The sequence below is a fragment of the Protomyctophum bolini genome (genome assembly GCF_963924005.1).
Source record: "Protomyctophum bolini genome assembly, chromosome: 16".
In the NCBI taxonomy this organism is placed as follows: domain Eukaryota; kingdom Metazoa; phylum Chordata; class Actinopteri; order Myctophiformes; family Myctophidae; genus Protomyctophum; species Protomyctophum bolini.
Window position 1 is genome coordinate 29376433 of NC_137877.1, and position 27705 is coordinate 29404137.

Below are 27705 nucleotides of genomic sequence, written 5' to 3' on the forward strand. Positions count from 1 at the left end.
TCATAGAAGTGTAGGGGGGTTACTTTAATTGGCGAGTTTGAAATCTTGAGGGACCCAGACCTGTGTCCCTGTTTGATGGAGAGGTTAATTATGTAGGTGATGTTTGGAGCTATAGAGAATGCAGAGTCTCTGAGGAATTTGGAATTGGATCAATCAAAAACCACATTTGGCGGTGGGTGGACCTCGGTCCCCATGCCTGGCTGGAACCATATGGGGCCTGGAACCTGTCTCACTGTCTGGCGGACGGTCCCCCAGAGTCCACAGCACACTTTGAAAAGCACTGCCCCTAGCGGCTGAGTGTGGATCATGCGCAGAGGAAATGATGTGGTAATGGTCCTCTAATTACAGTGAGTTGCAAGGCAACTTCCTCCTTCAATCCAGCAGCCGCTCGGCCGTCGCAGCGCAGCCAGAGCGCCAGGCAGACGCAGCACGCAGGCACAACCGGAGCGGTAATAGCACACGGAGCGTGTGCTATTATGCCAAGAAGAACTTTTGCGATCTCCAATGGAACACGCCGAAGAAGTAACATTATCGCAACTTTGGATCAACTTTGGATTATGAATGTAGAGTAAATCTCTTCACGTCGTGTCGAATTGGCGAAGGACAATGTTTTCTGAACGCAGGCAGTGCTTTAACACATCAAAACAAACAGGGTATTGTCGGTGAATTATCGGGAGATGGCAGCGTAGTTTGACTTCTACAACTGTGCGGACCCTTAATAAAGCATCGAAGTATTAAATGCGAGGTAAGTTTAAGCTTTCCCCCACCTACTTAAAGTGGGAATTCCCAGCACAGTTGTTTGTGCTACACAGTTCTATGTTTGGGTACGCGAATCATTATTCAGCATTTGGGACGTTTGTTTTAGTCTTTGAAGTGTCATTTATTCTTTCAGAAAGTCTTTCAAGTAGCCTTCAAGGAATTCAACCTCTCCCTACAAATCCTTTACAAATCGTATGGTAGGTACTTACTAGGTAGCTTATATATTACAATACTTACATACTTTGGTTTCTAGTTGTTGGTCGCTTCCAAATCCAATACATTGGAACGGCTAAAAAATATATAGTTTATTTGGGTGTAGCGCATGCTCAAACGATATCCTATAATACGTGTTGATAGAGAAATGTATTCGTTGCCTGACTCGGCGTGGGATTGTCTTATTTTCATGGTCACTTTTTTTGTTACATTTGTGGTTTTCACGTTTAATCGGGGGGACAACATTGCAGCTAGTTGTCACTTTTGTAGTTCTTTGTCATGCCAACACTATTGGGAGGGTCGTTCCTGCTTGATCGTGTCTACTCTCCATCCCACGCAGGGAACTAAGCATCACAATGGCTCCTGCACCCGGGTAGGGGGAGAACCTTATGAATATTTAACGACATTGGTGGACACATTGATTAGTCTGCATGTGGAGTAATCAGTTAAATCTTGCCTTGGTTTAAGAGAAAGCTGGCGCCATGAATATATTATGTCGGCTGAGCTCTGCTCAGACCATAAACTCACCATAGTGCCATTATCTAAAATTATTTGGGGACAGGTCTTGTCTCAAATTGGATTCATACTAGGCCCCCAGAACAGTGCAACAGGAAATAGGTCTACTAGTAATGTGATAAGACAGCAGGGCAAATCTAAAGGTGAAGCTAGCACTGACTGGTGAGAGGGTGCAAACTTCATTAGGAAAGGTGGTAATGCTAAACTGAAGGCATTCAGAGGTGATTGCCCTGATTAAAAGGCGTGTGTGTGTGTGGTGGGGGGGGGGGGGTCGATGAAGTTTAAGTGTATATAGTAGGTCTCTATACTAAGCAGGGGGGTTAGTAGTAGATCTAGTTTAAGTATTATGCACTACAGTAAAAAATAATATAAAACATACTATTGACACTTTAAATTCAATCATTACATAATTTCAGACTCTCCAGTCTCCATATAGTAAGAAACATATACATCATTTGAAATTAAATCATCCCGGTGACTGGCAGTTAAAAGTGCTTCACGTTTCGTGTAGGCACACCAGAAGACCTACTAGTTAACCGGCACCATGCCATTTGCACCTAGGCACCTGAAGCAGCAGCCCCATGGCATGGCATCATTAGGTCACTTTCAGCCTCTGCAGTGCTCTTTAATTCTATATGGTTTTAAGAGAAGAGAACAGCCTTTGAATTTGTTCCGTAGTGCCAACCAAGTCTTACACATATAACTGAGTAAATCTTGTATTATTAAAATGGGGTGGGGGTTGTGTGAATTGTGGTGGTCTGCTGATGTGAACTAGAGTATGAATACACAGACCACACATGTTTGGGAATATTGATTGTTTAATTGCCATGGGTGAAACTATTTTCTAACAGGATTGGGAAATGGAGAAAATATATTAAAAAAAAATCACAGCTTGGTTTAGAAGCAGCATTTTGGTCCACGGTCAATGTGGTCATTTGTGGTGCTGTGTTTGTGTGGTTGGCTGGTGATCTGGAAGTGCTCTGCGGCGCCCTGTATCTGATTCCTGCCTTTTGAGTCCAGATTGCTTTTTGTAGGCGCCTGGTGTGCTCAGTGGCTTGCTTCCCAGAGGCTGTCTGATAGCGGTCAGATAGTGGGACGTCAGTCAGTCTGCACTGGGACGTGGGTCAGGCACCAGGGGTTCTTCTCGGGTCTCCTGTTCTGAGGTGCAGACCACTAGCTTGATGATAGCCAGTCACCCAGAACCTTCTCTGATTAGCCACCCCCTTCAACCTGTCTCTTATGGCATGGCCTTGTCAATGTTTTGCCAGTGGTTCGGTGGCTCTGTTTCAATCTGGGCTATCTGTGGTAACCTAGTCCTCCGAGCTAAGAGTTTATCTGGCCTCTTAATACATTCCCTACTGTGGGATAATGGCCTGCAGTCTGTACTTTTTGTTTAAAGCCGGATCTAGCCAAGACTATGTCTAGGTCATCATTTGTTAGCAAAAAATCACACTCATGTGAAGTGAGGGGTGCTCTTATCATCGTACATCATCAGGCACATATGACGTAAATTCTCCATTCATTGTCAATGGGAATTTAATGTTTGTAAGACGAAAATCTACAATAATAGCTGAATACAGGAGGGGCTAAAAAAAAGTGCTTTAAAATGATTTGTGTGTTTTGATTTTTCCCTTTCTGAATTGAAATGTAAAGTTAGGTAACTTGTGAATGGGTTATTAAACTACTTAATATTGAGTTCAAGTGAGTCGTAAAGCAAAACATTATTTTAATATAGGATTATATAATATGCTCAGCAAACTGCAGAACAGTCCTTTGAGATGCATCTGAGGGGCTGTTAATTAACCTCCATACCAGAGGCCTCATCCAAGTCATTAGTACTTTTGGAGCAGATATAAGTTGGCCTCTGCTCATCAGATCCCTTCCGCAGCTGCTCTTTCTAAGAACCACAACATGTATAATTTGCCCACAGAGCCCTGCACATTTCAGAACGCAGGGTGAGAGAGGGAAGGGGGGAATAGTCTTCCGAATAGTCCTCTGACGGCAATCATTTCTCTATGCACACGCATACGCAGTAATTTGGCTGTCAGTAGCAGCTGGCTGTATGGTTTGGAACAATGTGAGAGAGAGCTGAAGGAGAGAGAGGGAAGCGTTAGCTCCAGTTGGGGGGGGGGGGGGGGGGATCAGGTTACACACTGTCATTAACAACAGACTGCCCTTAGTCCCAGACTGAGACCGAGATAGACGGCTTCAAGTCTGAGCAAGACGGTCTGAGCCTCTGAGGCGCAGTGCACTACTGTGTAGGTGGCTCTTGTGTTGGGGGAGGGGGCAGAGGGAGGAGATACTCTATGTCACTGTATATGTCGTGTGTGTGAGGGAGATGGAGGGACATTTAGGAAATGGGTCAATGCTTGACTGAGACTTGAACAACATCAGTCTCTAAAGATCTGTCAGCTGTGAGCCTAGTGGTCTGAGCTATCTATGTGTACTATGTGTCTGAATTTGTGTGTGCGACTGTGCGTGCCTTGGCATGCTGACAAGTTTAGTTCTGTTTGGATTAGCAGCAAAGCTTTATGCAGCGGTTCCCAAACGTTTTCATGTCAAGGACCCCCAAATTGACACTCATTAGCCTGCGGACCCCGTTGTGAACAGATATGCCAGCCAGGACCCCCATAAGAAAATATTTTTCACAGCTCTAGCAGTGATTCTCAACCTGTTTAATTGACCCCCATCTAATAGTATTTCTAATATCTCTGGGACCCCCAATTTATAATCAATGTTAATTTAACTCTGGGAGTGTACATATGAAACCAAATGGACCTTTTGGGGTCCGTTTGGTTCCATTTGTACACTCTCAGTTACAGACCCATAAGGGAACTATCATTTAGCTGGGGACCCCCTGGAACTCCCTCAAGGACCCCTGGGGGTCCCCGGACCCCACTTTGGGAACCACTGGCTTAACGTATACTTCATCCCACTGCCTCATAGCTTATCAATTAACTGATTTTCAGTTGGGCATCTACATTGCCAAATGCCATCCGTGTCAGTCCATCCAACACTATGGTCCCAAATAAGATATCTCAAAACCTGATGTGATGGGTGGATTGCCATGAAACCTGTTCAGCACCATGCTCCCTGGAGGATGAACCCTAACCCTAACGTGCCACCCGGGAAGCCAAAATATTCACTTTGCCCACAAGATAGATGTTAGGCAAGCACTAGGCAGATTGCAAAATGAATGTAAAACTTATTTGGTTTTGATTGATTGAATATTTTATTAGACGGATGCAAAACAGTACGAGTATAGTCAAGGATTACACAAAAAGTCCTTGCTGTCTTGATTCCATTGGGGTCCTATATCCAATTCATCAACATAAGAAATGACACCAGGAATTCAATATCACAAATATAGAAACTGTTTAAAACACTATGATTAATTTGACTATGTACAGAGCAGGAAAAGAGGGGGGGGGGTGTCACCTGTCTAAGGGAGAAGTGATCATTTCCTCTCCTGTGGTGAGTTTTCAGCGCTGTTTTATAGCGTGAATCTATTTTGCGTCTGAGCATAGACATGGTAACGCCCCTGATTGGCCTACCGACACTGCCTGCCTGTCTTGACTGTCCTCTGAGTCGCGGATCAAATCATATTATGGCGTACATGTTCAATCAATTATTCCATCAAAGCAAACTGCATAAACAATATTAGTTTGCCTCTTCTACAAAAATAAATGTTACAAGTTACAGTTCTCTTGTATCATGCCGTACTTGTATTATTTCCCACCACGGAGTAACCTCGCATCTGACTATCCAGCATAGCTATATCCACCTCGGAAGACAGTCAAGATGGGCAGTGTCTGTAGGCCAATCAGAGGCAGGCGGGGCATTGCCATGTCAATGCTCAGACACAAAATAGATTTACGCTGTTTTATAGGAAGCCAGTGAACGACCCGGTTGAGTGTAAGGAGGATTCTTTTTCTGTTGATTATCCCTATTTTACATGGGTGTCGATGCGGCTATGCAACACAGTATTAGCCATGAAGATGGCATCAGACGAGGCAGCAGGCTGGGGAGGAACGCACCCCATGTGGGATGAATTTGCCTGTTTCTGCTCATTGTTCCATTCCAGAACGGTTGGCAATGTTATTTTTAGAGGGGTGTGGGGGGGTGTCCTCCTTGAGCCTTTAATAATCATAAGCCGTATGTAGCCCAAACATATCACGATGAGAGGAGCCGTCTGGTGGCACTGTATTCTCAGCAGGAGACAGGAACTTGGTGGGAGGAAAAGGAGCAAGAGAAAAAGCTGAGTTTTGTGTGCTACACTTTGGTCCTATTTCAGTAACTGCTATGGTCCTTCAGCTACTCCACTTCATCTCTTTGGGGTCATTGATTTCTGCTTTTCTAGGTTCAAATGTGGAGGTAAAGCAAGTGAGGACTGGGAGAGAGGAGTCTGGTGGTGTCTGCACAGACACAGAGACACACACACACACACACAAGCCTGAGTTATGCTTAGTTAGTTGCGTGTCTGTGTCGCACACTGAAAATAGTCGATCTACAAGCTTGCAAGGCGATTCGCTCACAGTGTGAGTCTACAAGAGTCTACACTGAAGATACAAGATCATACACCGAAGATAGGTCTAGACCTATCGGGTATCGGTGTATGATCTTGTATGTACAACACAGCATGCAACCAAGTAGTAGAAAAAATCACACCCGTGTGAAAGGAGGGGCGCATCTCATTTCGGTCAATCAGAATTTGCCTCCTCACCTTTGTCTTCAATGTGTGTTTACGCAATGCTTTGAGCGTTTGTTGGGACAAACGCTCAAAGCTGGCCAGTCATGATCAATGGCATTTGTTTGTGTTGGGACAAACACTCAACTGGCCATTCATTATCAATGGCATTCAATGTTTGTGTTTGTATTTACACAAACCCTCAAAGCTGGACATAGGAGGCGCTAGCGCCCCTCCAAAACGGATATGCCACTGCTCCAGGCTCGTCTCATCTCTCTCTCTCTGCTACCCCAGACTACACTGGAGACAGTCTGCAATACACATTTTATGAGCACTTCACTCGGTTCAGTGGCCTTGCCTTATCGCTCAGCTGTTAGAGGGAAAGTTATAGCTTTGTTTCAGTCGCTGCCTTCCTTCCCGGGGTTGGGCTCTCTCTTCGATGTGGCCACTTTGTCCACAAAGTAAACAATGACCCCTCTTTTATCTTCTGTGTGTTGTGGGTTGTAAATTGAGATACTGTTGAGATGTTGACCACTTCTGACGAGTCACATGTATGTGATGTTTTAGGTAGCCCAGTGACACACACATCTAGATTGCCTTGTGCTTTTGTGCCATGGCCATGATGATGACAGAGCAACAAAATATGTCCTATTGGGGCTATTCGGTTAGTAGTACATAAAAATAAACGTAAAATGTTTTTGAATGTTACAAATTTTACGTCTTTATTGATATCATAACCGAGAGCACCAGTCTACATGCTATTGAGCAACATTCGATGTCATTTTGTCGAAAATCTTAAAACGTGAATAACTCTTGATCTTCTAAATGAATGCTTCCAATTCTGTTTTTGACGACCCATCGCGGTCCCGTCGCTTGTCGTGTTAGAAGTAATCATAGCTCCCGTTGTTGTCGATCCCCTCGAGGGTGTTTTGGCTACATCTAGCCACTTCTAGTTACTTCCAAGATGGCGCCATGCCACCTTGAAATAGGTCCTGAAGCTGATTTAATGGTCCTAAATACCCCCGGGCTTTGCGGGTGTTAATCATATGCTTGTGATATCTTATCCACTTACACTGGTATGTTTTATACAGTAAGACAAAACTCACAAACGGACATATTTCAGCTGGAAATGGAGTGTATGGTGTCAGTTGTGTCCACATAAATTTGACTATTTAGGCGATACATTATTTGAGCGCAAACACGTCTGACATGTCCAGAATTGGGACGTGAGGGTTCATGTGGTTAAGACATTGGTGGTAGGATACTAGGATTGGCTTGGTTGACATTTGGGGGCCACTGGGAGAGCAATCTCTCAAGACGGATTCAGAGCTCCGCAGCTGAATCTGTCAGCACAGCTGTGAGGGTTATTGGTTTGATTCCTTGCTTGCAAATTGCAGCTGTCTACAGTCCCCATAACTCTCAATTAGGCAAATGCCTAAACCTAAAATCCCCCGTCTCTCGGACCAATCTGTCTGCTTGACTAATCCACACAGGAGGGGGTAAAAATGTGGTAAAAGGGTCTACTGTGATACAAATCAAGGTGCTCTTTAGAGAACTGTGTCGTTCCAGCACGGTGAACTTTGCGAGAGGGTCGTTTTGGAGGAGCAGTGTTTGTGCATTCCTCTGTCTGCAAACATGGCTGAAGGTCACAAAGACGGTGTTTGAATTGGCGGTTTCAAGTATTTTGATGGTAGTCTGACAATGAATGTCTGAGTCCCATGGTGACCAATGGGGATGTACTTTACATCAGTCGTTCTCGAACATTTTCATCAAGTCAGGATGCCCAAATTGATATGTATCAATTTGAAAAGATTGAAATCTTGAATCTTTTCAATTGAAAATATTTTGTGCCAGGGACCCTCCATCGCATCAAAGGCCTCTGTGCATTGTGAGCTTGTAAATCAGCTATTTTACAATGGGTTGGGTAATTAGTTAAATAAGTTTTTAACTCATTCCACAGACCACACCACCTTTTTTTTGTGTTTCTGTTTTTTATACTAGAGTGCGCTCTTAAGGACCTTTCAAACGGGAAGCGGTTTAACACGCCTATAGTTCATTTTCAATGAGACCTGCGTTTTTTTTTCTGTACACGCGGAGAAGTCGAGGGGCAACATCGAAAGTGTATTTACATTAACGCGGTCCCGTGAATTTGTTACATGCACACGCCCGTGACTCACCATACCTGGATTCTGTTTGGCTTTTTTTTTTTACGCTTGCGTTGTTGCGCCCCTCTTGAGCAGACCTGGAGGAGACCTGTCGTTGATCCAGGAGACAATGTCTGGGTTCATCGCTGCCCGTTTGAAAGGACCTTTATACATCTTATACACCTTGTATCACTCTTCAAATAGTACCTGCCTGTGTCATGCATGGCATGCTTTACTTACTTACTACTACTATGCAAAATTGCCAGAGGTATGTTGTTCTAAAAGGAAATCAAACTTTACACAATTGTATGGGTTTGACCTGGCAGCAATCCAGGGTATAGTACCAGGGTGGTGGTATACCCCCTGTCTAGGGGTCAGAGGTGGGGAACTGGGGATATTGGCTATATATAAAGCCATATATTGTGTCTCATTACATTTGATACAATGCATTGTGTGTGCAATCTGCATGTATGTGTGTGTGTGTGTGTGTGTGTGTGTAGTACTGTGAAATGACCCTGAGTTGCACTGTCTGGAACAAAACCTTCCATGCTGGATCCTTGTAGAAAGTGTCTGATGAGAGAGGGAGGGGAGGAGGGACAGACGGACGTGCACAAACACGTATGAGTGAGAGTTTACATGAAGATGGAGGCATTTGCATTTGATTACATTCCTCACATTGTGAGGGGAGGCGGCTGCTGAATGAAGAGCTGTGAGATGGGACTTGGCTAGACCTGATGGGACTGTAGATTCCACAGGGTCTGCTAGGGGGGCACAGGGCTGTGCAGGGGGCTTTTCACTCCATCTCTTTAATCTCCTATTTGATGAGGCCCTTGGCCAGGGAGGAGGCTTTCCATCAGTTAAATGAGCGTTTCTTCCAAATGCATAGAGTTGGTGCAATTATGGCAGCTCTCCCAGCTGTTTAGTTAGCTAGCTGCCTAGCATGCCTTGATTAATAGTGGAGGTCTCAGGCCTAGATTCTTTCAACTCTTTATGTTTCGTTCCCCACTTATGTGTTTGCAATGATGACACATGTAAAGTAAATGGTAGTACATCTGTATGAATATGCAAATTAAAAAAAGCACAGACCAATCACAGAATTGAGTGCAGCAGCACTAGTGGGTGAGCTTGTACTTTATGTAAAGACGACCCTATCATGTACAAATACTGTGTGCACATATATATATATATATATTACAGTATGATTGAAAAACCAGTCGGATTGAAAAAGGAGTGCTTGTTTGTTTTCTTGAAGTTCACCTCCCAGGCTCCCACACTCCCAAAAAAAGAAATGACGTCTCGGAATGCAGATCTATGATTTTTTCTTTCTCCACAACGGTTGTGTCCTGCCAACCTCTCAACTCTGTTTAAATAGCCACAACCTTTGTCTTCAATAAGATCGCAGGGACTCTCTTTGTTCTATTATTTATAACCCTACTTAAAAACATGGATTTATTTTTCTCACCCTGTGTTTTGTGTTTGACTGTGGGCAGAGAAGCCTTTTTATTTTACATGTAGGGGAACACGTGTTCATCTGCTGAGCTGCAGTCATTGTGAATAGTGTGGGTTGCCTTGCTGCAGTGAGGACAAGTTTTGCCCTCAGCTCTCTATTAACACCCACATCCACGTAGGAGCGAACCATCTGCGTGTCCCTGATGGCGCGCTAGCACTTTGGCTGTCTGGGTCGGAGACGACAGGGACACGAGCGCAAGCTCGGCTTGGCGTCGCCCCCGGTCTCTGCCCTGTTTCTTACCCTGTCCTCCTGCAGAGTCGTCGCAGTTCTCCTTGATGCACACAGAGCTATTTGTGCCGTGGTAACTGTGCCAGCCTGCCAGCTCAGACACAGATTCCACCTCTCGTCTGCCTCCCTACCAGCATGATGATGACTCAGCAGCTCCTGCAGGGCTTCCAGCCTCCCTCCCTCCCACCCACCAGACAAAATAGTGGTTTGTCACTCTTCTTTTCTGACCTAAATTCAGAAACAACCCAAAATGATTGGCCTTAAAGCAATCCACCTTGACTGTTTTTTGATTGATTGAATCATTTTATTAGTTAGAAATGTAAACAATTAAGGCTAAAAGGATAACGCAACAAAAAAGTCCTGGGGAGGTGTTTCCATTGTGGTCCAATGTATTCAATTCATCAACATAGCATTAAAAAATGATGCGTGTCATCAGCAAATACTAGTACAAAACACTGTATAAAGGGAAAGTGAAGGACACGTCCTTTCTATGAGGAATTGCATTAGCCTCCCCTTGTGATCTCCGTGAAATGCATGAAACGTAATGTGGCGTGAAATGTTAATCGTCAGTCGACACGTGTTTTTGAGTCATTACATCTAATCGGTGACTAAATAGTGACTTCAGGTGCAAACATTGTATCGAGGAGAGTGTCGAGTCATTCCCATATGAGTGGCACTTTTCAAATTCTTAAAGATCTGTATCAAGATTGCCCTCTGGAGTGGGATCACTGGAAACATGCAGGAAAATCAGTTAATTTACTTAGAACTTACTACTGGTACAGTGCTAGTTGCTACTTCAATTGACTATGAAAGTCCCTTAACACTCACTGTGGGATCACATAGCCGCATAGCCAATCTACAAGTGCACAATGCAGAGCTTGTAGATATATTTGCTATTCGTTGCACGACAAAGTGTATATAGGGTTTAAGACTTAAGTGATTAACTTCCAAAGCTATGCAAATTTCTGGCTCAAGAGACATGTACCATGAGATACTGTACATGTGGCCAGGTTTATTTCCACTCTTTTCTACTGAGTCAAGTCTTTGGCTACTTCTTTGTTTGCTGACTGAGACTTTGGTCTTGGAAATGAGACGAGAACCACATTGAGCCAGAGCCTTGTCTCTGCCAAACTCCACCCATCTCCGTTCTCTTCTTATGCACAGAGTAGTGTGATCTGTATTTCTGCTCTTTTCTCTGCTTCAGCTCCTCCTACAATGTTGCCATGATACAAAATATTGGCTGTAAATGCTCAGAAAATGGCAATTAACACGAACCGCCTGCCCGACCTTGAGGTAGAGATGGAGGAAGGCAAACCGGAAATGGATAAATGGGACTGGTGAAGAAAACCAGATATAAATGTCAATGAAATTGTAAATGGTGCTTATTAGTACCTTTTTTATGCAAAGTGCTTAACAGTGTGGTTTGCATTCACTAATTGACATACATTTTCATACACCAATGGCAGAGGACGCAAGGGGTTAACTAAGTGTCTTGGTCAAGGACACTTCACATTAGGCCAGGAGGAGCTGAGCTGGGGATTGAACCGTTTGATTTCCCAGGCGGCCGCTGCACCTCCTGAGCGCTTCATTATATCTAGGGTTATGAATCTGATGGAGGTCGAAGTTGGCACAGGTCTTAGTCATAGTCAATTTAGTAAAACTTATACAATGAAAGTTATAGAATATTGTGAACGTGACACCAACTACAATGCCATGCAGAAGACATAGTTTTGCATTAGATGTAGCGAATACTAGCCATTTCATTTCATAGTTTTCCTAACGTTGCATATGCTGGATTGCATGAGGCAAGAGGAGGGTTTATGGGGGATGAGAGTCTTGAGAGCACACCCTTGGCTGGATGTCAGTTCTGTGAACACTGCCAGAGAATTCAATCTGCTGGGATAGAGGGACATACACACACACACACACACACACACACGTGCAGACGGAGAGCTCCAAAAAGTTGTCTACTCAGATCTCAATCGGTTCTGCAGATGCTGGCCCAATCATCCCCCCTCCCTCTCTGTTGGTCCCTCTTTCACCAGGATCCTATTAGAAGTTTCTTACATCAGGACTTGCTATGCATTCTGACTATGTATCCCCCAAGCAAACCTGTCCGACTCGCACCTGGCTGGCAGCCTAGTACCTTCGCAATAGTTGCCTTTTTTTCCAAAGTAACACGTGCCATTCCATGTAACATGCTGTATTTCACAGCTTCTGGATTTACCCTTAGCTTGGTTTCGGATAAGGTTCACCTCATCACATTTGTCATGACGGCTATGGCCGTTTTTAGCCCAAGGAGTGTTTTTTGTGCAAAACTAAGGCTTGGAATGGATTCAGAATCATGAAAACCCCCTAGTTTGACATGCCACAGGCTTAAAGCATAAGGAAATTTTGACATTTTTGCCTTATATAGGATGTTAATGGTAGGGTCACATATAAAGATAATTGCTCAATAACGATAGCCGGTCAGCAAGTGGATTCATGAATATATGTATATAGAAGACTATCATAGGCCAATAAAAAATACTATATACTGTACCAAATGCACTTTTAATGCAAGTGCACTTTTAATAAACGAAGCCTGATGGCTGCCGGACTACTAAATAAAACGTACAGATTGTGTGGATATGTTTCTGTATATTTACGTACAACATTGCAGGACATACATAACATGTAAACAATTACAGAACTTTATGGGGTTTGAAATGTTTCAGGTTGGGGAAGGTTTTACCCTTTTGTAGTCAAGAAGAGCCAAATAGTCTTTTAGTCGTTCAGGCTTCAATGCAAAATCCTAGGTCATACATTGGAGCAGCCTTGAATTGGTCTCTTAAAAGGCAGACAAGTGCATCTGATAACTTGATAACTAATGAAGGCGAGGGAGAGTGGAAATGAGACAGAGGGGGACAGAGTAGTAGTTCACCCCGAATTTTAATTCCTATTATTTACTCACCACGTGATGAGGACATGAGGAGAATTTTCATTAACCTTCCTTTACGGTGAATGAAGAATCCAATACTTGATTAATTGAAGTAGATTAACGGCAGCAATCCTATATCAAAAATCTGGTTGTAAACTTAGGGCAAGTCAGGAAACGATAGTAACATTCCCTGAAAACCGAAATATCCCTTTTTAAGTGGAGCCTTGTGATGTGCTGTGGTTTGTTAACTAAGGCGAGTTATGTATCTCTCAACAAGGAGAGACGGAGGATATTATACACCTTGTAATTCCCCCACTAGTTCATCCACCTAGCATCCGCAAGGTTCAAATCAAGGTTGATGAAGACGACGCCAAGTCTGACACTGTCCCATTGTCGTGCCTTCCCTCTGTCCCAATTGCATCTGCCCTCTGGCTGCACCCTACCCTGACCCAGCCAGGCGGTCCTGTCAATGCACAGCAGTGCCAACCCCCCCCCCCCCCAATGGGCACACAGAGTGATAGCGGACACCCTCATGTCCCACTACTCTGTTCCTACTTTAGCTCAGCACCACTGCCACTTCTCTGCTCTCCCATGTCTGTGCCCACATTCCCTCCACACTGGTCCCATTATCTCTGCCCCGCTGCCCTCCGTTTGCCCCCTGGCTCTACCTTCGACTGTCCCTTCACTGCTACCCGTGTCCTCACTTCAGCCCCCCCCACCCCCACCCGCCAACCCCCAAACGAAGAAAAAAAAACCCTCTCCTGATTATCTCTGTGTGGCAGCCTCTGTTTTGTGCTCTGATTAAAGGAGCAGCATGTGGTCTGTGTGTGAGCGACCCGTACAGACGCCGCCGTCGGGCTAATGCTACCATTACGTGCTTAATCATTTATGTCTGGGAGACGGGCACAAAGGCTCAGGGGAAGAAAAACAACAACCATTGGGATATTTATCAGTGGCGTGCGTGTATACACACACACACACACACACACACACACACACACACACACACACACAGACATAAACATACACAGCCAGTACTTAGCATGTCATAAAGAGGGGCATGTTGGGGGTGATTAAGCCTCCATTTAAAAAAAAAAGGGTGATATTATTTTTAGTTGGATTGTGTGTTTAAAAAAAAAAAAACTGTCCAATGTGAGTTCTTCTGTGTTCATCGAACTCAGCGGTTTTCCCAAAATTAGTCACGTTGACTGAGGAGGTTCCAGGAGGACATGCCTGCAGATGCATTAAATATTGACAGATCAGACTCCTGGTCTAAACGATAGCATTTGGGCGCCCACCCTGCTGCGCTCCCCGTGGTCTGTCTTCCTCCTCCGCCTCCTTCTCATCTCCCCTCGTGTCTGTCTGCTCCACTCCCCTCACTGCCAAGCAGCCTGTCCCTCTTCCTCTAACTCACACACACACACACACACACACACACACACACAGGAAAACTCATATGCAGTCAGCCAATAGGAGAGCGGCAGTCACCCCATTGCTTGCCACTCAATGCCTTGTTGCCAGGACAACAGGAAGGCATGAGACCCACTTTGCTTGAGCATTTGAAACTTCGTGTTGACTTTTTCTTTTAGGGGGGGGCTGGGGGGAGCAAAGGTCGCTCTGTGAAATGTCTGTCTAATGCCCTTAGATCGACAGTACATCCAGCTGATGTCTGACCTCTCTCTATCTCCCGTAATGATTATTTCTGTCTCTATACTTTCCTCACTACATGCCGTCCCAAAGGCATGCCTCTTGTGTGTTTACTGTAGAAGTTGCTGCTAAATGTAAAAAAAAAGGCAGAGAACATTCTCTCCTCTCTGCTTACCATGTAAAATAAACAGAGTATACAGTTCTCATCACAGTAGTAATGTCAGTGATGCACCTCTCTCTTCCAGGTCTGCAATTAAGAAACAAGGACATGTTTCTTCTGGTCTTCATCACCCTGGTCTTCCTGCCGTACACCAGCGCAGATGGTAAGCTACTCTTCACAGGTCTTTATTTATTCCATCTTAGCCACAATGGTGAATTTTCGTGTCTCTCGGACGAGAGAGATTTGGGCATTTTGATTGTCTGGCACTGGCAGACTGTTTTGGCAGTCTGTAACTACACTACACATGCACTGCAGAGCCATCAGCCCAGCTACTGTATGTGTATATGAATAAATCAGTGTAGGTCACCACCTTCCACCAGGAAGGGACATCAAGTACTAAATATGTGCATCATCATCAGTGGTTCTCAAACCTTTTTATGTCAAGGACCACGAACGCGTGTCGTGCAAAATGAACACTTTATTTAGGCAACGTTTCAGTCAAAGACCTTCTTTGAGAATGTACAAATGGAACCAAATGGACCCGTTAGGGGTCCATTTGGTTCCATTTGTACACTCTGAGTCACAGACCCAGGCCATAAGCGTCCATTTGGGCTATTTGGTTCCTAAACTATCTATCATTTTGCTGGGGACACCTTGCAACTCCCTCAAGGATGTCATAAATGTCGTTACAATTACAGTCGTTGCAGGTGGTTGTAATGTTTATGAATATGCTTGTCCCGTGAAAATAAACTAAACATGATAAGAGCGCCCCTAACTTCACATGAGTGTGATTTTTATTTTTTATAACTGCAGTGGCGCATTGCACATTCAGAACATGGCAAGAAGTTGTGTTTTCACATTGTTTAATGGAGTTACAATAATCTGCAAATGGTCTTGTTGTTTTTCCCTGATGGGGGCATTTAGATAACTTTGAGGTATACTGTATAATCATATTCGTTCCATGAACGGCCATGTGTGAGATCAAAATGTTTCGATGATGATCCATCTGTGATTGTATATTCTGACATCTTCCTTCCTGTTTGTTTTTCTTTTAGATAAGGACGGTGCAGGGAGCTACGACTGCATATGTGAAGGTCCGACTTGCAGAAACGGGGAACGATGTTTCGGCCAGCAGTGCTTCTCCGCCCTTGCAATCCTGAACGGCACACAGGTTCAGCAGAAAGGCTGCATTGTGGGTAACGGAGGCAAGGACTCGGTGAGCTGCGGAGGCCCCCCAGCCCCTGAGCTGATGATTGAGTGCTGCCATGGCGACCTGTGTAACATAAACATCACTGTGCAGCCACTAGGAAGAGGTGAGCTGTTAGTCACATGTTATTATATGAAAGAAATAGTTTCAAAGTGATGTATCCATGTAGGGGAAAAGAAAGTCCCGATATGAAGTTTGTTGTATCATTCTTAGTTAAGTATATAGGAACAAGCTGGGGGAAGTGCTACCTTGCTAACTCATTTAGGACTAAAACGCCCTAAAACGTTTTCTGTCCTGGATGGGTTTAAACTAGCGTTGAGTGAGCCTCACTACAATAATACACTTTAATCTTCTGTGTTTTTTCCATCTCACTAAATGCCATTCAATTTATTCAGATGATAATGGCATTGCGCTAATGGATTTCCTCATATCTGTCTTGATTCCTTTCATCAGATGTGGAAGTGTCTTCCGGCAGACCGGTCCTCAGAGAGCAGGAGTGTGTGTGTGAGGGGCGTGCGTGTGAGCAAGGCCACCGCTGCCTCGGTCAGCAGTGTTTCTCCTCCGTGACGATGACTGACGGGGCCGCCGTCCACCAGAAGGGCTGCCTCAGGGATGACGAGGCAGGCAGAGGCACATGTGCCACTCCGCCCTCATCAGCCCATGTTGTCAAGTGTTGCCAGGGCCACCTGTGTAACATGAACGTCACTGTGCAAGCAGGCACAGGGAAAGGTGATTTATCCGATAGTCATCATTTTACACAGACCATTGTCACTTTAATTTGAGTAGCAATCTTCTTGTTTGTAAACGCAACAGATAGAGGACCAACTCTGCATCAAACTTTATCCCCATCATCTCGTTCAATTTCAAAAAGCCAACCCCCACATCTATGCCCAGAAACATCTGAACATAAACTGCGCTGCCAGTAGGAATGGCTTCATTAAAATGGAGCAAAAGAAAAGCAGCGTCCATGCACTTACGCTTGGCGGGTTTCAAGTATAACACTTCAATTGATGAGTTATTGCTTTTTAATTTTCCTTTTTCCTTTTCAAAACCCCCACAGAAAGCGAATGTTTACATTGATAATAGTACAGGACTGGCTTTATAAGCACTGGCACAAGGTCTTAATTCTGTCCTCTTTCATGTTTCAGAGGAGGAAGCCAGGCCCCTAGCCAAGGAGGAGCATGAATGTGTGTGCGAGGGCAGCTCGTGTGTAACGGGGGGCCGCTGCATGGGCCATCAATGTTTCTCATCGCTGACGATGAACGAAGGCTCCTTGGTGTACCAGAAAGGCTGCTTCAAGGTCTACGAGCAGAGCAGGATGACCTGCAAGACCCCGCCCTCCAGGGACCAGATAGTCGAATGCTGCCACGGGCACCTGTGTAACTTGAACAGCACAGTGGAGCTGCCAGTCCAAGGTACTGCACTACCCAGAATGCATTACATGCACCATCTGTCCTGTTTTTCCATGCCATTTGTGAAACACGGCTCCATTATGTCTGGTGTGCATCAGCCTAGCCCTAGTGCATCCAAGGGGATTTTCTTTTTCTCTTTCGCCTCATTCCAATTAGGAATGCCATTGAGGGTTTGGTTCTGCCTGTGTTTAAGTAAAAAGGATGCACATTCCATCCTCTCCACTAAGGGGGACAACAAGTCAACAAGCCCTCGGCCATGAAATTGTCCATCCTCGCCATTAGTTTTTTGGGTATATATGTCACAATCCCAGGGGAACCACAGAGGAAACAGGAAAAAAATGGAATGGACAGTAGGGAGAATGGGAATGAAGAGGGAGGCTGTGGATATATTGTTTAGTCATGGTCCACTCATCCTGTCCCCTCTGCGGCTGTCATGGCTGGCTGACATAAGACCAGGGGGTGAAGTCCTTGGGGAGTGGAGAGACAAGAGGCAGGCCACCATATGTAAAGTCTTTGTCACCCTCCCTCACCCTCACCTCCACCCGTTAACAAACAGATGGCCTGGCTCAAAAAGCCAGGATATCGCATTGGGATATATTTCATAGGTGACTGCAATCTTTCTTCCTGGTGTACATTTTTGGAGCAGACCTGCATCAAACGGTATTAGGTAACAGAATCTTGTTTTATGATTCTTGAACTTTATTCTAATGGTGTCCATCACTCATTGTGTTGTATTATTTGGCTACACCCATCAGACATTCCAAGCAGCAACAACAGATCTGTACATTTGACCCAAATCTGCTATGGGATGTGTGACTCAAATGCATCCCCTCTGGCTTGTTGGTTCAAGTCTGGGTAGCTCCCAGAATGTGTTGCCAGGTCTATGTAAGAGGGAGAAAGGGTTCAGTATATGGTGGGAGAAAAGGGGAGCATTGTCTGTGCTAGAAGCTGTACCAGTCTTTCCCCCTGGAATGTTTGGAGTTTGTGTGCGGTGGTCACTTCCCGAGGCTGGGCTCCGCTGCCTGGATGAGCTCCATCTGTGGGTGTGTGTGAGTGAGAGTAACGTTCTCCTCAGAACTTGTGTGCATGCAATTCTGTGCACACATGTGCGTGTTCGCCTCCTGTGTGTTCTATGGACCTCCACCCTTCTGTGGTTTTGTCCATGATGGCCATATTGCTGTTTTGCTGGTCTCAGTGAGTGAGTGTGTGTGTGTGTGTGTAGTCTGGGGGGTGGGAGGAGCTACAGGGAGGGAGTGTTTTGCGTCGGCATCAGTAATTATCATCATCACCTGTCTTTATGACTCAGCACAGGTGGAGTTGGTTGACCTCGGGCACTGACTCACCTGACTAGTGTGATGTGGTCCTTGACACGGCATCGACCAGCACGTCAAGACACTGCTACACACCTTTTGTGTGTGTGTGTTTGGCCATGAGATAGTCTTGAACTTTATTTCCTTTAACCACTAAACTCTACAATGGTTTCCCTCTCCACAGAAGACTACTCTCCACTCTCCCTCTCCAACTACAGTGTGACGACCCTGGCCGTTGTCATCGTGGCTCCTATCATCGTCCTCATCGTGCTGTCCGCCATCGCTATCCTGGTTTTCAGACGCATTCACCACAACCAGATGGAGAGGTTAACGGCACGGGACGCTGAATACGGAACAATCGATGGTCTCATAGCCTCCAACGTCGGAGAGAGCACCCTGGCAGTGAGTAGCGGTTTGGCTGACTCGTCGTTGCTCTGCCGATCACCCTTGCGAATAAATAAATGTTTGTATGAGCCATTTTGTTGGCAAACAAAAGAAATATACTCTGTGTCGGTATAAGTCTTCCTCTGCAGTTCAACCCCCAACATGTGGGTTTCATCCACAGCGGTTTATGTTCTGAGGTCTTCATACGGCTCCAGTGGTTGGGTGGAGTCCTGTGGTTAGCGTTGAGCCTGAATGACAACCAAGCACAGTCATTGGCTGATGGCACTATGTAATCAAGTTGAGCATAAACAATGCGCAATGTGGTGCGTGCCCTCAAAAATGTACGTTTGCGTCACTTCAGTCTGTTTTGTTATCCCTTAAATCATGGAATAATATACATGTAGAACATATTCCTTGTTCCCCTTGAATTTGAGAGCAATTATTTAGCAGCATATAAACATTTGTAATTCCCATGTTGCTTTGTGCTAGGGCTACAAAGAGTCTTTGAGGACATACTGTACTCTTGTACTGAACTGTGTCAATTTCTCTACACCTTATTCCAAGCTTGGCAACTGAAATCCAAGACAATCCTTTAATGACTAAACATAAAGGCATGGAGGACCATGTTTATAGAGGCACATATAACACAAGGTTAACTAATACATTTAGTTGATTATTTAAAGAAAATATTCATATATATATAAGACGAAACAACCTTCTCGATTATTTTGTTGGTTATCGGTTCTAAATATCTGTTTTTGATATATTTTTGTTTAATTGCCCAGCCATAGTGTGAGGAGTTGCTGATATTGGATCTAATTCAAGCTATTTTCAAAATCCAACCAGGCAACCAGTAGTCTAAAAAATACATTTGGCAGCACCATGAGGAAGGTTATTAGAAAAGGTAGTGATGCTGTAAGAAGCTAATTGGACTGAAACGTGTGATTGTTGTCCATGTGTAGCCCAGGGTTCAGAATTCAGCTCTACTTATAAATCTATTCTAATGTCTGCTTGGATTCTGGTGCAGAATAGCCAGGCCCAGATGTACCCTCCCACAAAACCGGGCTGTTTAACCTAGCAAAATTACCCATTTATTTGATGGCATCTACTCGCATTCATGTGTTGCTGTTCCAAAGTGTCTCTCATCTGTTTTATTATATTATTTGTTTATCTGAGACTTGATTTTTTTCCCCCTGCCCTCCCAGTTTGGCCATTTGTTTTTGTAAGCAGTAATCGACCATCTCACAGAGGGCTGCTGTACACTGCCCCCTTGTGTCAACAAGGGGTCGATGCGGTGGCCAAGTGGAGATAAAAATAAATGGCTTAACGCCATCCAGCCTGTTTTGAGTCTGGCAATGGGATTAGATAGTATCCAGCACCCAAACAAATAACCAGGGAGTGGGTGCTGCTGCTGTTGTTTACTCAGTAGGGTACCCTACACACACACACACACACACACACCCTAGTAGTTTGAACATCTCGTGCAGCTTGTACCCTTCCACCACCGGTCGGTACAACTACAAACATCAAAGGCATCTTGCTTACATTAAGTTCCATCTGAATCCCATCCCAGATGCTTTGTCATCTAAATATGTGATTTTGAAAATGACCGATCTACAAGCTCACTATTATCAAATAGCCAAAATATAAATTGGGGCTTTAATGTGTTTAAATCTTTAATGTTTAAATTTTTCTGAGGACCCCCTGGAACGCCCTCAAGGGCCCCTGGGGGCTTCTGGGCCCCACTTTGAAAACCAGTGATCTAAAGGCTGTGGCATTCCTTTTGCATGGCCTTCCATTGGGACAACTTAATTTTTTTTAAACTCTTTATTTCCAATTGTCTTCAACAGGACCTGCTGGATCATTCCTGTACTTCAGGAAGTGGTTCAGGACTCCCGTTTCTTGTTCAAAGAACAGTGGCTCGACAGATCACACTCAACGAGTGTGTGGGTGAGTACAAGTTGGCACCAATTGTGGGACTCTAGTTTGAGGACAGTACTAAACTAAACGTTCAACATCAGCAACTGAACTGAACCAGTACAGCTGACACTGACAGAGTAAATAGACAATGAAACGGGACAACCCACCACAAGAAACTTAATTTCTAACGCATTTGTTTTAATTAACATTAACAACAATTAACGTTTGTCGGTTAGATATGTCTGTCTTCAGTAAAACATGTACATTGTCAGAGGAATATTGCTCTACAGAGACAATTTTGTTTGTAATAATTCCCAGCACTGTGTTTTCTTAAAGTTCATGCAAGCTAGCACAAACCTTCATTAGCGCTCTGCATGTAGCTCAGAGAAAATACTACCCTACAACCCGAGGCCCACTTGCTTGATACATGAGATAAAACAAAACACAGTCAATATATATGCTTCCTTGATGGATTCTCCGAGCCAGTAGGATGAAACATTGTTAACGGATTTCGCTAAGAGAGCATCACTGTTCTATGTTATGGCGTCTTCATTCGTGACACTAATTGAGTCATAGTCCAGCTCTATTTTGAGCGCTTCCATTGCAAGCACTGGTCAAGCAGCACTTAACCATAAGTGCAGTACATTGTTAATAGGTATTTGGGTTACAAAACAAGCCAGTGTGCTGTGGGAGTGCTCAGAATGCCTGCCAGGATGCTGGCGCAACTGTCCCAGCAACAAGTCCCTAAACCCAACATTGCACACATTTTGATTTGTAAGGTCTACTTGAGCATTTTCAGAGCCAGAGAAAATATATCAGGAAACGTGTTTTCTCAATAACAAATATGTCTTATTGACTTATAGTCATTAATGTGAAAGGCCAAGCCATCGGCTGAACAGCTTTTTTTTGGAGTGAATAAGCATAAGTATTCTGAACTATATCTGCATTGTAAACATAATAATAATTAATGATTATAATTTATACCCTTTTTTTTATCTGGGAAAATATTGACCAATGTGTACATTGAGTTAACCACAGTGGTTTCCCCTCTGCCAGGTAAGGGCCGCTACGGAGAGGTGTGGAGGGGCCAGTGGCAGGGAGAAAGTGTTGCTGTGAAGATCTTCTCCTCTAGAGATGAAAAGTCCTGGTTCAGAGAGACTGAGATCTACAACACAGTACTGCTGAGGCACGAGAACATTCTTGGTATGTAGCCTGCGTAACATGCTGTATGGATACATTATGCCATGTAACGTAACATTCTTGGTATGTAGCCTGCGTAACATGCTGTATGGATACATTATGCCATGTAACGTAACATTCTTGGTATGTAGCCTGCGTAACATGCTGTATGGATACATTATGCCATGGCACTGTGGATGGACTTGTAGCACTCGTTTCTAGAGAAGCACTCATTCAAGCTTCTGCATGCTCTCTTACCTCAGGCTTCATAGCTTCCGACATGACCTCCAGGAACTCCAGCACCCAGCTGTGGCTGATCACCCACTATCATGAGATGGGCTCACTGTATGACTACCTTCAGCTCAGTGATGTGGACGCTGCCAGCTGTCTGCGCATGGCACTCTCAATTTCCAGTGGCTTGGCACACCTCCACGTGGAGATCTTCGGCACCCAGGGGAAGCCAGCTATCGCCCATCGAGACCTCAAGAGCAAAAATATACTTGTTAACAAGAATGGACAGTGCTGCATCGCTGACCTGGGTGAGGATGCTGATAAATCAGGACAAAGCCAATTCACTTGGAAGCCTTTTATCTGTTGTTGCACATTTCCGCTGTCTTTGTAATGTAATGGGGTTCAGCGTCCTGTTCTCCCTTCAGGGTTTTCATACGATGTACTGTTATGCCCGTTATTGTGTTTGTTTGTTGCATGAAAAATGCATCGGCAATACATTCTACTGTTCTAGCCCTGTCCCTCTCATCTATTTGTTGAACATTAGACCATGAATAGCTAGCAGTCGAGCGAGCTCTTAGCCTTTAAACAAAAACACATTAAGAAGCACTCAGACCTCTCTGTCTCAAGCTGGCAATGTTCTTTGCACTAATGAAAAAGTAAAAAAGAAAAAAGAACATTTCAGGTGCTGGTTCTAACCTGGGTACATGTTTATTGGATGTTCAGTATTTGTTGCTTCTCCTTTGTGCTGATGTCCTGAAAACCACAGGCATAATTCAATTTGTCCACAGTGTGATAATAAGGCAGTACAACTGCTTTCGGAAATTGAGGGAACAACATAAGCCTACTCTCTTTCATTGACAAAGTTTAACATTGTAAAAGGACCATACTGGTGTGAATACCTGAATACCTGCCATTGTCTATTCACAGCTTCTGCCGTACTTTGACCAACTAAACTGAATATTTACATAAATGTTGGCTAGACATCGTACTTTGACCAACTAAACTGAATATTTACATACATGTTTGCTAGACATCATTGTGTGGTTTAAATCAATATGTCTCCACTTCAAAATGCATTTAAACGCAATGATAACTTTGACATAAAATAAGTGCAATATTTTGTGTTGGATTACTTACCGTATCAAGAAATGTTGATTTTCATACTGTACCGAAATGAATGGAATCCAATGTTTTCCTATAAAATTAGACAAAACCTGGCATGCTTTTGGGAAATACTCAATGTCGATGTCAAGTATACTTCAAGAGTTGTAGTATATTGGCTAAACCTGTATGGTCCTTTTAACCACTTAAACCATATATATATTTTACTGCCTGCTGTCCCCCAGGAGTCTACATGGCCATCTGCTTTTTTCCTTCTACACCAAATGTTTTTGGAAAAAATAAGCTTAGTGTTACAAACAAATGTTATAAGAAATGCAAGGTTAATAATACCAGTATGTTAAAATAGAACTAACCTGTGTTTCCGTTCTAGGTTTGGCTGTGATGCATTTCCAAGACACCAATGAGTTGGATGTGGGCAACAACCCTAAAGTGGGGACAAAACGCTACATGGCCCCTGAGGTACTGGATGATTCCATCCAGATGGACTGCTTCGAGTCCTACAAGAGAGTGGACATCTGGGCCCTGGGCCTGGTCCTATGGGAGATAGCCAGAAGGACTGTAAGCAATGGTCAGTACATGTTCACATTGTTTTGTCACTCTTGACCGCATTTAGCTTTATCTATTAAACACAACACACTGTATACTTGTGGATTTATGACCCGTCTACTCAAGCAGTCATATGGACACTTGGCATGAGCTGTCTAAGAATTAAATTCCAGGCCTGTTAAAATAATACGTTGTTATGGCTGTAAATTATTAACCAACTAATCACTTAAACTTGTTGAAAGCCTGTCTGCCATTGATGAAATAACTTGGCTATGAGTGACACATCCCACACCCACCATCTGTGGTCTGTGGGGAAGCCCAGTGGCGTCTTATCTGAAATGGATCCTGCTTTCTGCTCTCGCAGTTAAATGGCTTTATCGCTATTTTTAGTGGAAACTGCACTGGCGGCAACACTTAAGATATTGGCTAACACTGGACACAGAAACCTCACATTCCCATTTCTCTTCCACAAATGGCATCTTGGAGCAAGTTATGACACAAATGGCTTTGCCACATCTATTCTGAGATACTGATTATTCACTATATCCACGCTAATCCACGCCTTTGTTTTTTCTCGGCTTGATTACTGCAATGCACTTTTTTCAGGACTGCCTAAGAAAACAACTGACAGATTACAACTTGTCCAAAATGCAGCAGAGATTTAACTAGAACTAAGATGGGAGAACATATTACTCCAGTTTTGGCATCACTGCACTGGCTTCCGGTTGTTTTTAGGATTGATTTTAAAATAATTTTACTTGTCTATAAAGCTCTCAATGGTCTCGCAACTTCCTACCTACATGACTGCGTGCCTAAATATGTCCCAAACCGCCCCTAAGGTCTTCCACTGCTGGCCTGCTCGCTTTGCCAAAAAAAAAGGCAACTAAAAAATACGGGGAAGCAGCTTTTTGCTTCTACGTGCTGTCGGCATGGAACAAGCTCCCACTGTACCTTCGTCAGGCAGCCTCTGTAGACATTTTTAAAGCTCAGCTCAAGACCCACTTCTACAACATTGCTTTTAATTGACCTTTTTTTTTTTTTTTATTCATGTCCTCACTGTATTGCATTACTGCTTGTTTTTTAATGTCGTTGCCTTGCTTTTCTTTTATTCATTGTTCTGTAAAGCACTTTGAGCTGCATTTCATGTCATGAAAGGTGCTATACAAATAAAGTTTTATTATTATTATTATTATTATAAGCTGTAATTGAAGAAGTGATTTGCTCAACCACTTACACCCAATATATACGTTGTTGTATTTCAAATAGAAAAACTAGCTGATCTAAAAGCTCAACACATTTGCAAAGATGCTATTTTTGCAGAATGTTAACAAATATAACATACCCATAATCCACACATGTGCTGATGTGTCCAGCAGAAGTATATACTAATTTCTTGCTTTCTCTTCATGTAGGCATCGTGGAAGACTACAAGCCTCCTTTCCATGATGTTGTCCCCAGTGACCCCAGCTTTGAGGATATGAAGAAGGTTGTATGCGTGGACCAGCAAAGGCCCAACATCCCAAACAGATGGTTCTCAGACCCGGTGAGTACCCCCTAGAAAATGTTCATACTTGATTGCATTGCAACAAGTATTTGTCGATCAAAATCACATAATATTAACCACTTGAACACCTAGCGTCTCTATTCTAGGCATGTCATAACAAGAGAACATTAGGTTGATCTAGGAGTTGTGAGCTTGTAGATCAGCTATTTTCACTGAAGAGATTTGGTGAAGAGGGGAAAGGGTAGATCGCTAAGGGACCCAAGGGTCATTGAAGGAGATATTGGTTTATAAGTCGTTAATAATGTTTTTGTTTTTTTACCTTTCTTATCTTTCGGCTTAGCTATAACCATACAAATATAATCAAATTGAGTCGTTTTCTTTTTCTCATCATCTTTCTCCAGACTTTAACCTCCATGGCTAAACTTATGAAGGAGTGCTGGTATCAGAATCCATCAGCCAGGTTAACAGCTCTACGCATCAAAAAGACTCTGACAAAGATTGACAACTCTCTGGACAAAATTAAAACAGACATTTGAGTCTTCCTCACGGAGCGATGAGGCAGACGTTCTAAAGATGCCCTTTCCGGGGGGAAGTCATAGAAGATGAGAGACTGGATGCGCTCAGTGCCCTTATAGTGGCACATTGTATTTATTTTAAAACACTTGGTGGGACATGTTTTGGCATCCAAAGATGGCTTACAGGGCATTTCTTGGATATTAGGAGATTCATCTTGAGACATAGGAACGGAAGTACTACTTAACTAGCAATGTTCCTCAAGGAAGAAAAAAACAACTGTTACGCGGGCATTTTGAGTAAGCTTGCTTTTGTTTAGAGCTGCAGATTTATTTTGACTTGTTTTTAGTTTGAAAAATGTCTGAACATATTTCATTTATTGACATCACTATCTGTTTCATTGCACTAGTATTTGCTGCGTTTGTTGTCTGCGTTGTGGTGGATGCATTTGGGAAAGGGTTAAACCAATCCAACTCACCAACTTCTTCCATGTCTTACAATTCTTAAACCATGATCAGAGCAAGGAAATGACAAATTATGTTTTACTTTGACTACATCTCACGCACCACTGTTTACAATATTGTCAGAACAATGACCTCCATTGGATTCCATTGATGCTGTATACCTTAGTTAGTAGTACAACTGCAGTTATTACTGGTCTTCTTTTCCGGAGATGTTCTAACAAAATGTAACCTGCTGCAAACATTTTGTATATCAGTGCATTTTTTATTTCTTCAGCTTTACAGAGACAAAATGCTAAAAGATCAAATAAACTACCTAGAGGACTTTGTACTCTATTCATCCACAAAGTAAGCCTGTAAAGCTATACTGTCTTAACGCGAAACGTGTGCATTGTTGTCTTAATGAGTGCATTGTCACAGTAATTGAAGTCAAACTTCAGCCTTTTTTTATTTCTTTAATATTTTATATCAATTAGTGATTTCTATTAATTAAATAGAAAAAAATATATTTTATCTGTCTCATTTGTGTTGTTGCTATATCCACTTTCTTCTACTGCTGTATGCACATTCATTTTGACATTCTGCTCAGCGGACATTGATACAAAATGAATCTGGGTGTGACTGAGTAATGATGTATTTGATTATATTTCTGGGCAAATGACACTTACAGTCCAGGTTTAAATTCAACTAAAGTTTAATGTGTATTTTTCTTAATCACTTACACTTACTTAATACACAAACTATATATATATATATATATAACTTTATTGTATGACAAACAGTGAAAATAACACCTGCCATTTTCAATATTTTGGTATGGTATGCGACTATGCATGTGACATCATCATACCCGGAAGTTATGCAGGAACGCCTATACTGAGTGGCCAATAACGACTTTCTGGCCTTTGACAGCCCATAAATCCAGACAGAAAAGTCTTATCTGATTGTATTAAACATCGTTTAAAGTTGAACTCACTTTGCCACTCGATTCGCTACTCGATTTGCCACTCAATGTATGCATGCACATACCCTCTATAGTTGCAATCCTAACCCAACTATTGACTGCTGCAGAACTAACCCTTTTAATCTTTTGGGTGTGTTTTGCATATTATCACTCGTAATAATATATATT

General features: G+C 43.4%; 1 protein-coding gene across 2 annotated transcripts; it reads left to right on the forward strand.

Annotated features, from left to right (window-relative positions):
- The first annotated feature begins 389 nt into the window (after positions 1–389).
- LOC308330819 (activin receptor type-1-like) lies at positions 390–27544 on the forward strand. Of its 2 annotated transcripts, XM_080785881.1 has the most exons (13): positions 390–745; positions 893–956; positions 14870–14947; positions 15840–16097; positions 16445–16720; positions 17140–17406; positions 18898–19115; positions 20948–21047; positions 22074–22220; positions 22460–22735; positions 23920–24117; positions 25508–25638; positions 26001–27544. In XM_080785881.1, the coding sequence occupies exons 3-13, from the start codon at positions 14893–14895 to the stop codon at positions 26133–26135; spliced, it is 2061 nt and encodes a 686-aa protein (XP_080642007.1). In that variant the 5' UTR covers positions 390–745; positions 893–956; positions 14870–14892; the 3' UTR covers positions 26136–27544. The 2 variants fall into 2 exon arrangements, with proteins under 2 accessions (XP_080642007.1, XP_080642006.1); XM_080785880.1 differs by lacking the exon at positions 893–956.
- Positions 27545–27705: the final 161 nt, after the last annotated feature.

What these genes read in the sequence shown, in the direction of transcription:
- LOC308330819 (XM_080785880.1), top strand. An exon ending in GCCGTACACCAGCGCAGATG is followed by an intron (nt 14,948 to 15,839) that starts GTAAGCTACTCT and finishes TTTTTCTTTTAG; the next exon opens with ATAAGGACGGTGCAGGGAGC. An exon ending in TCGGAGAGAGCACCCTGGCA is followed by an intron (nt 19,116 to 20,947) that starts GTGAGTAGCGGT and finishes TGTCTTCAACAG; the next exon opens with GACCTGCTGGATCATTCCTG.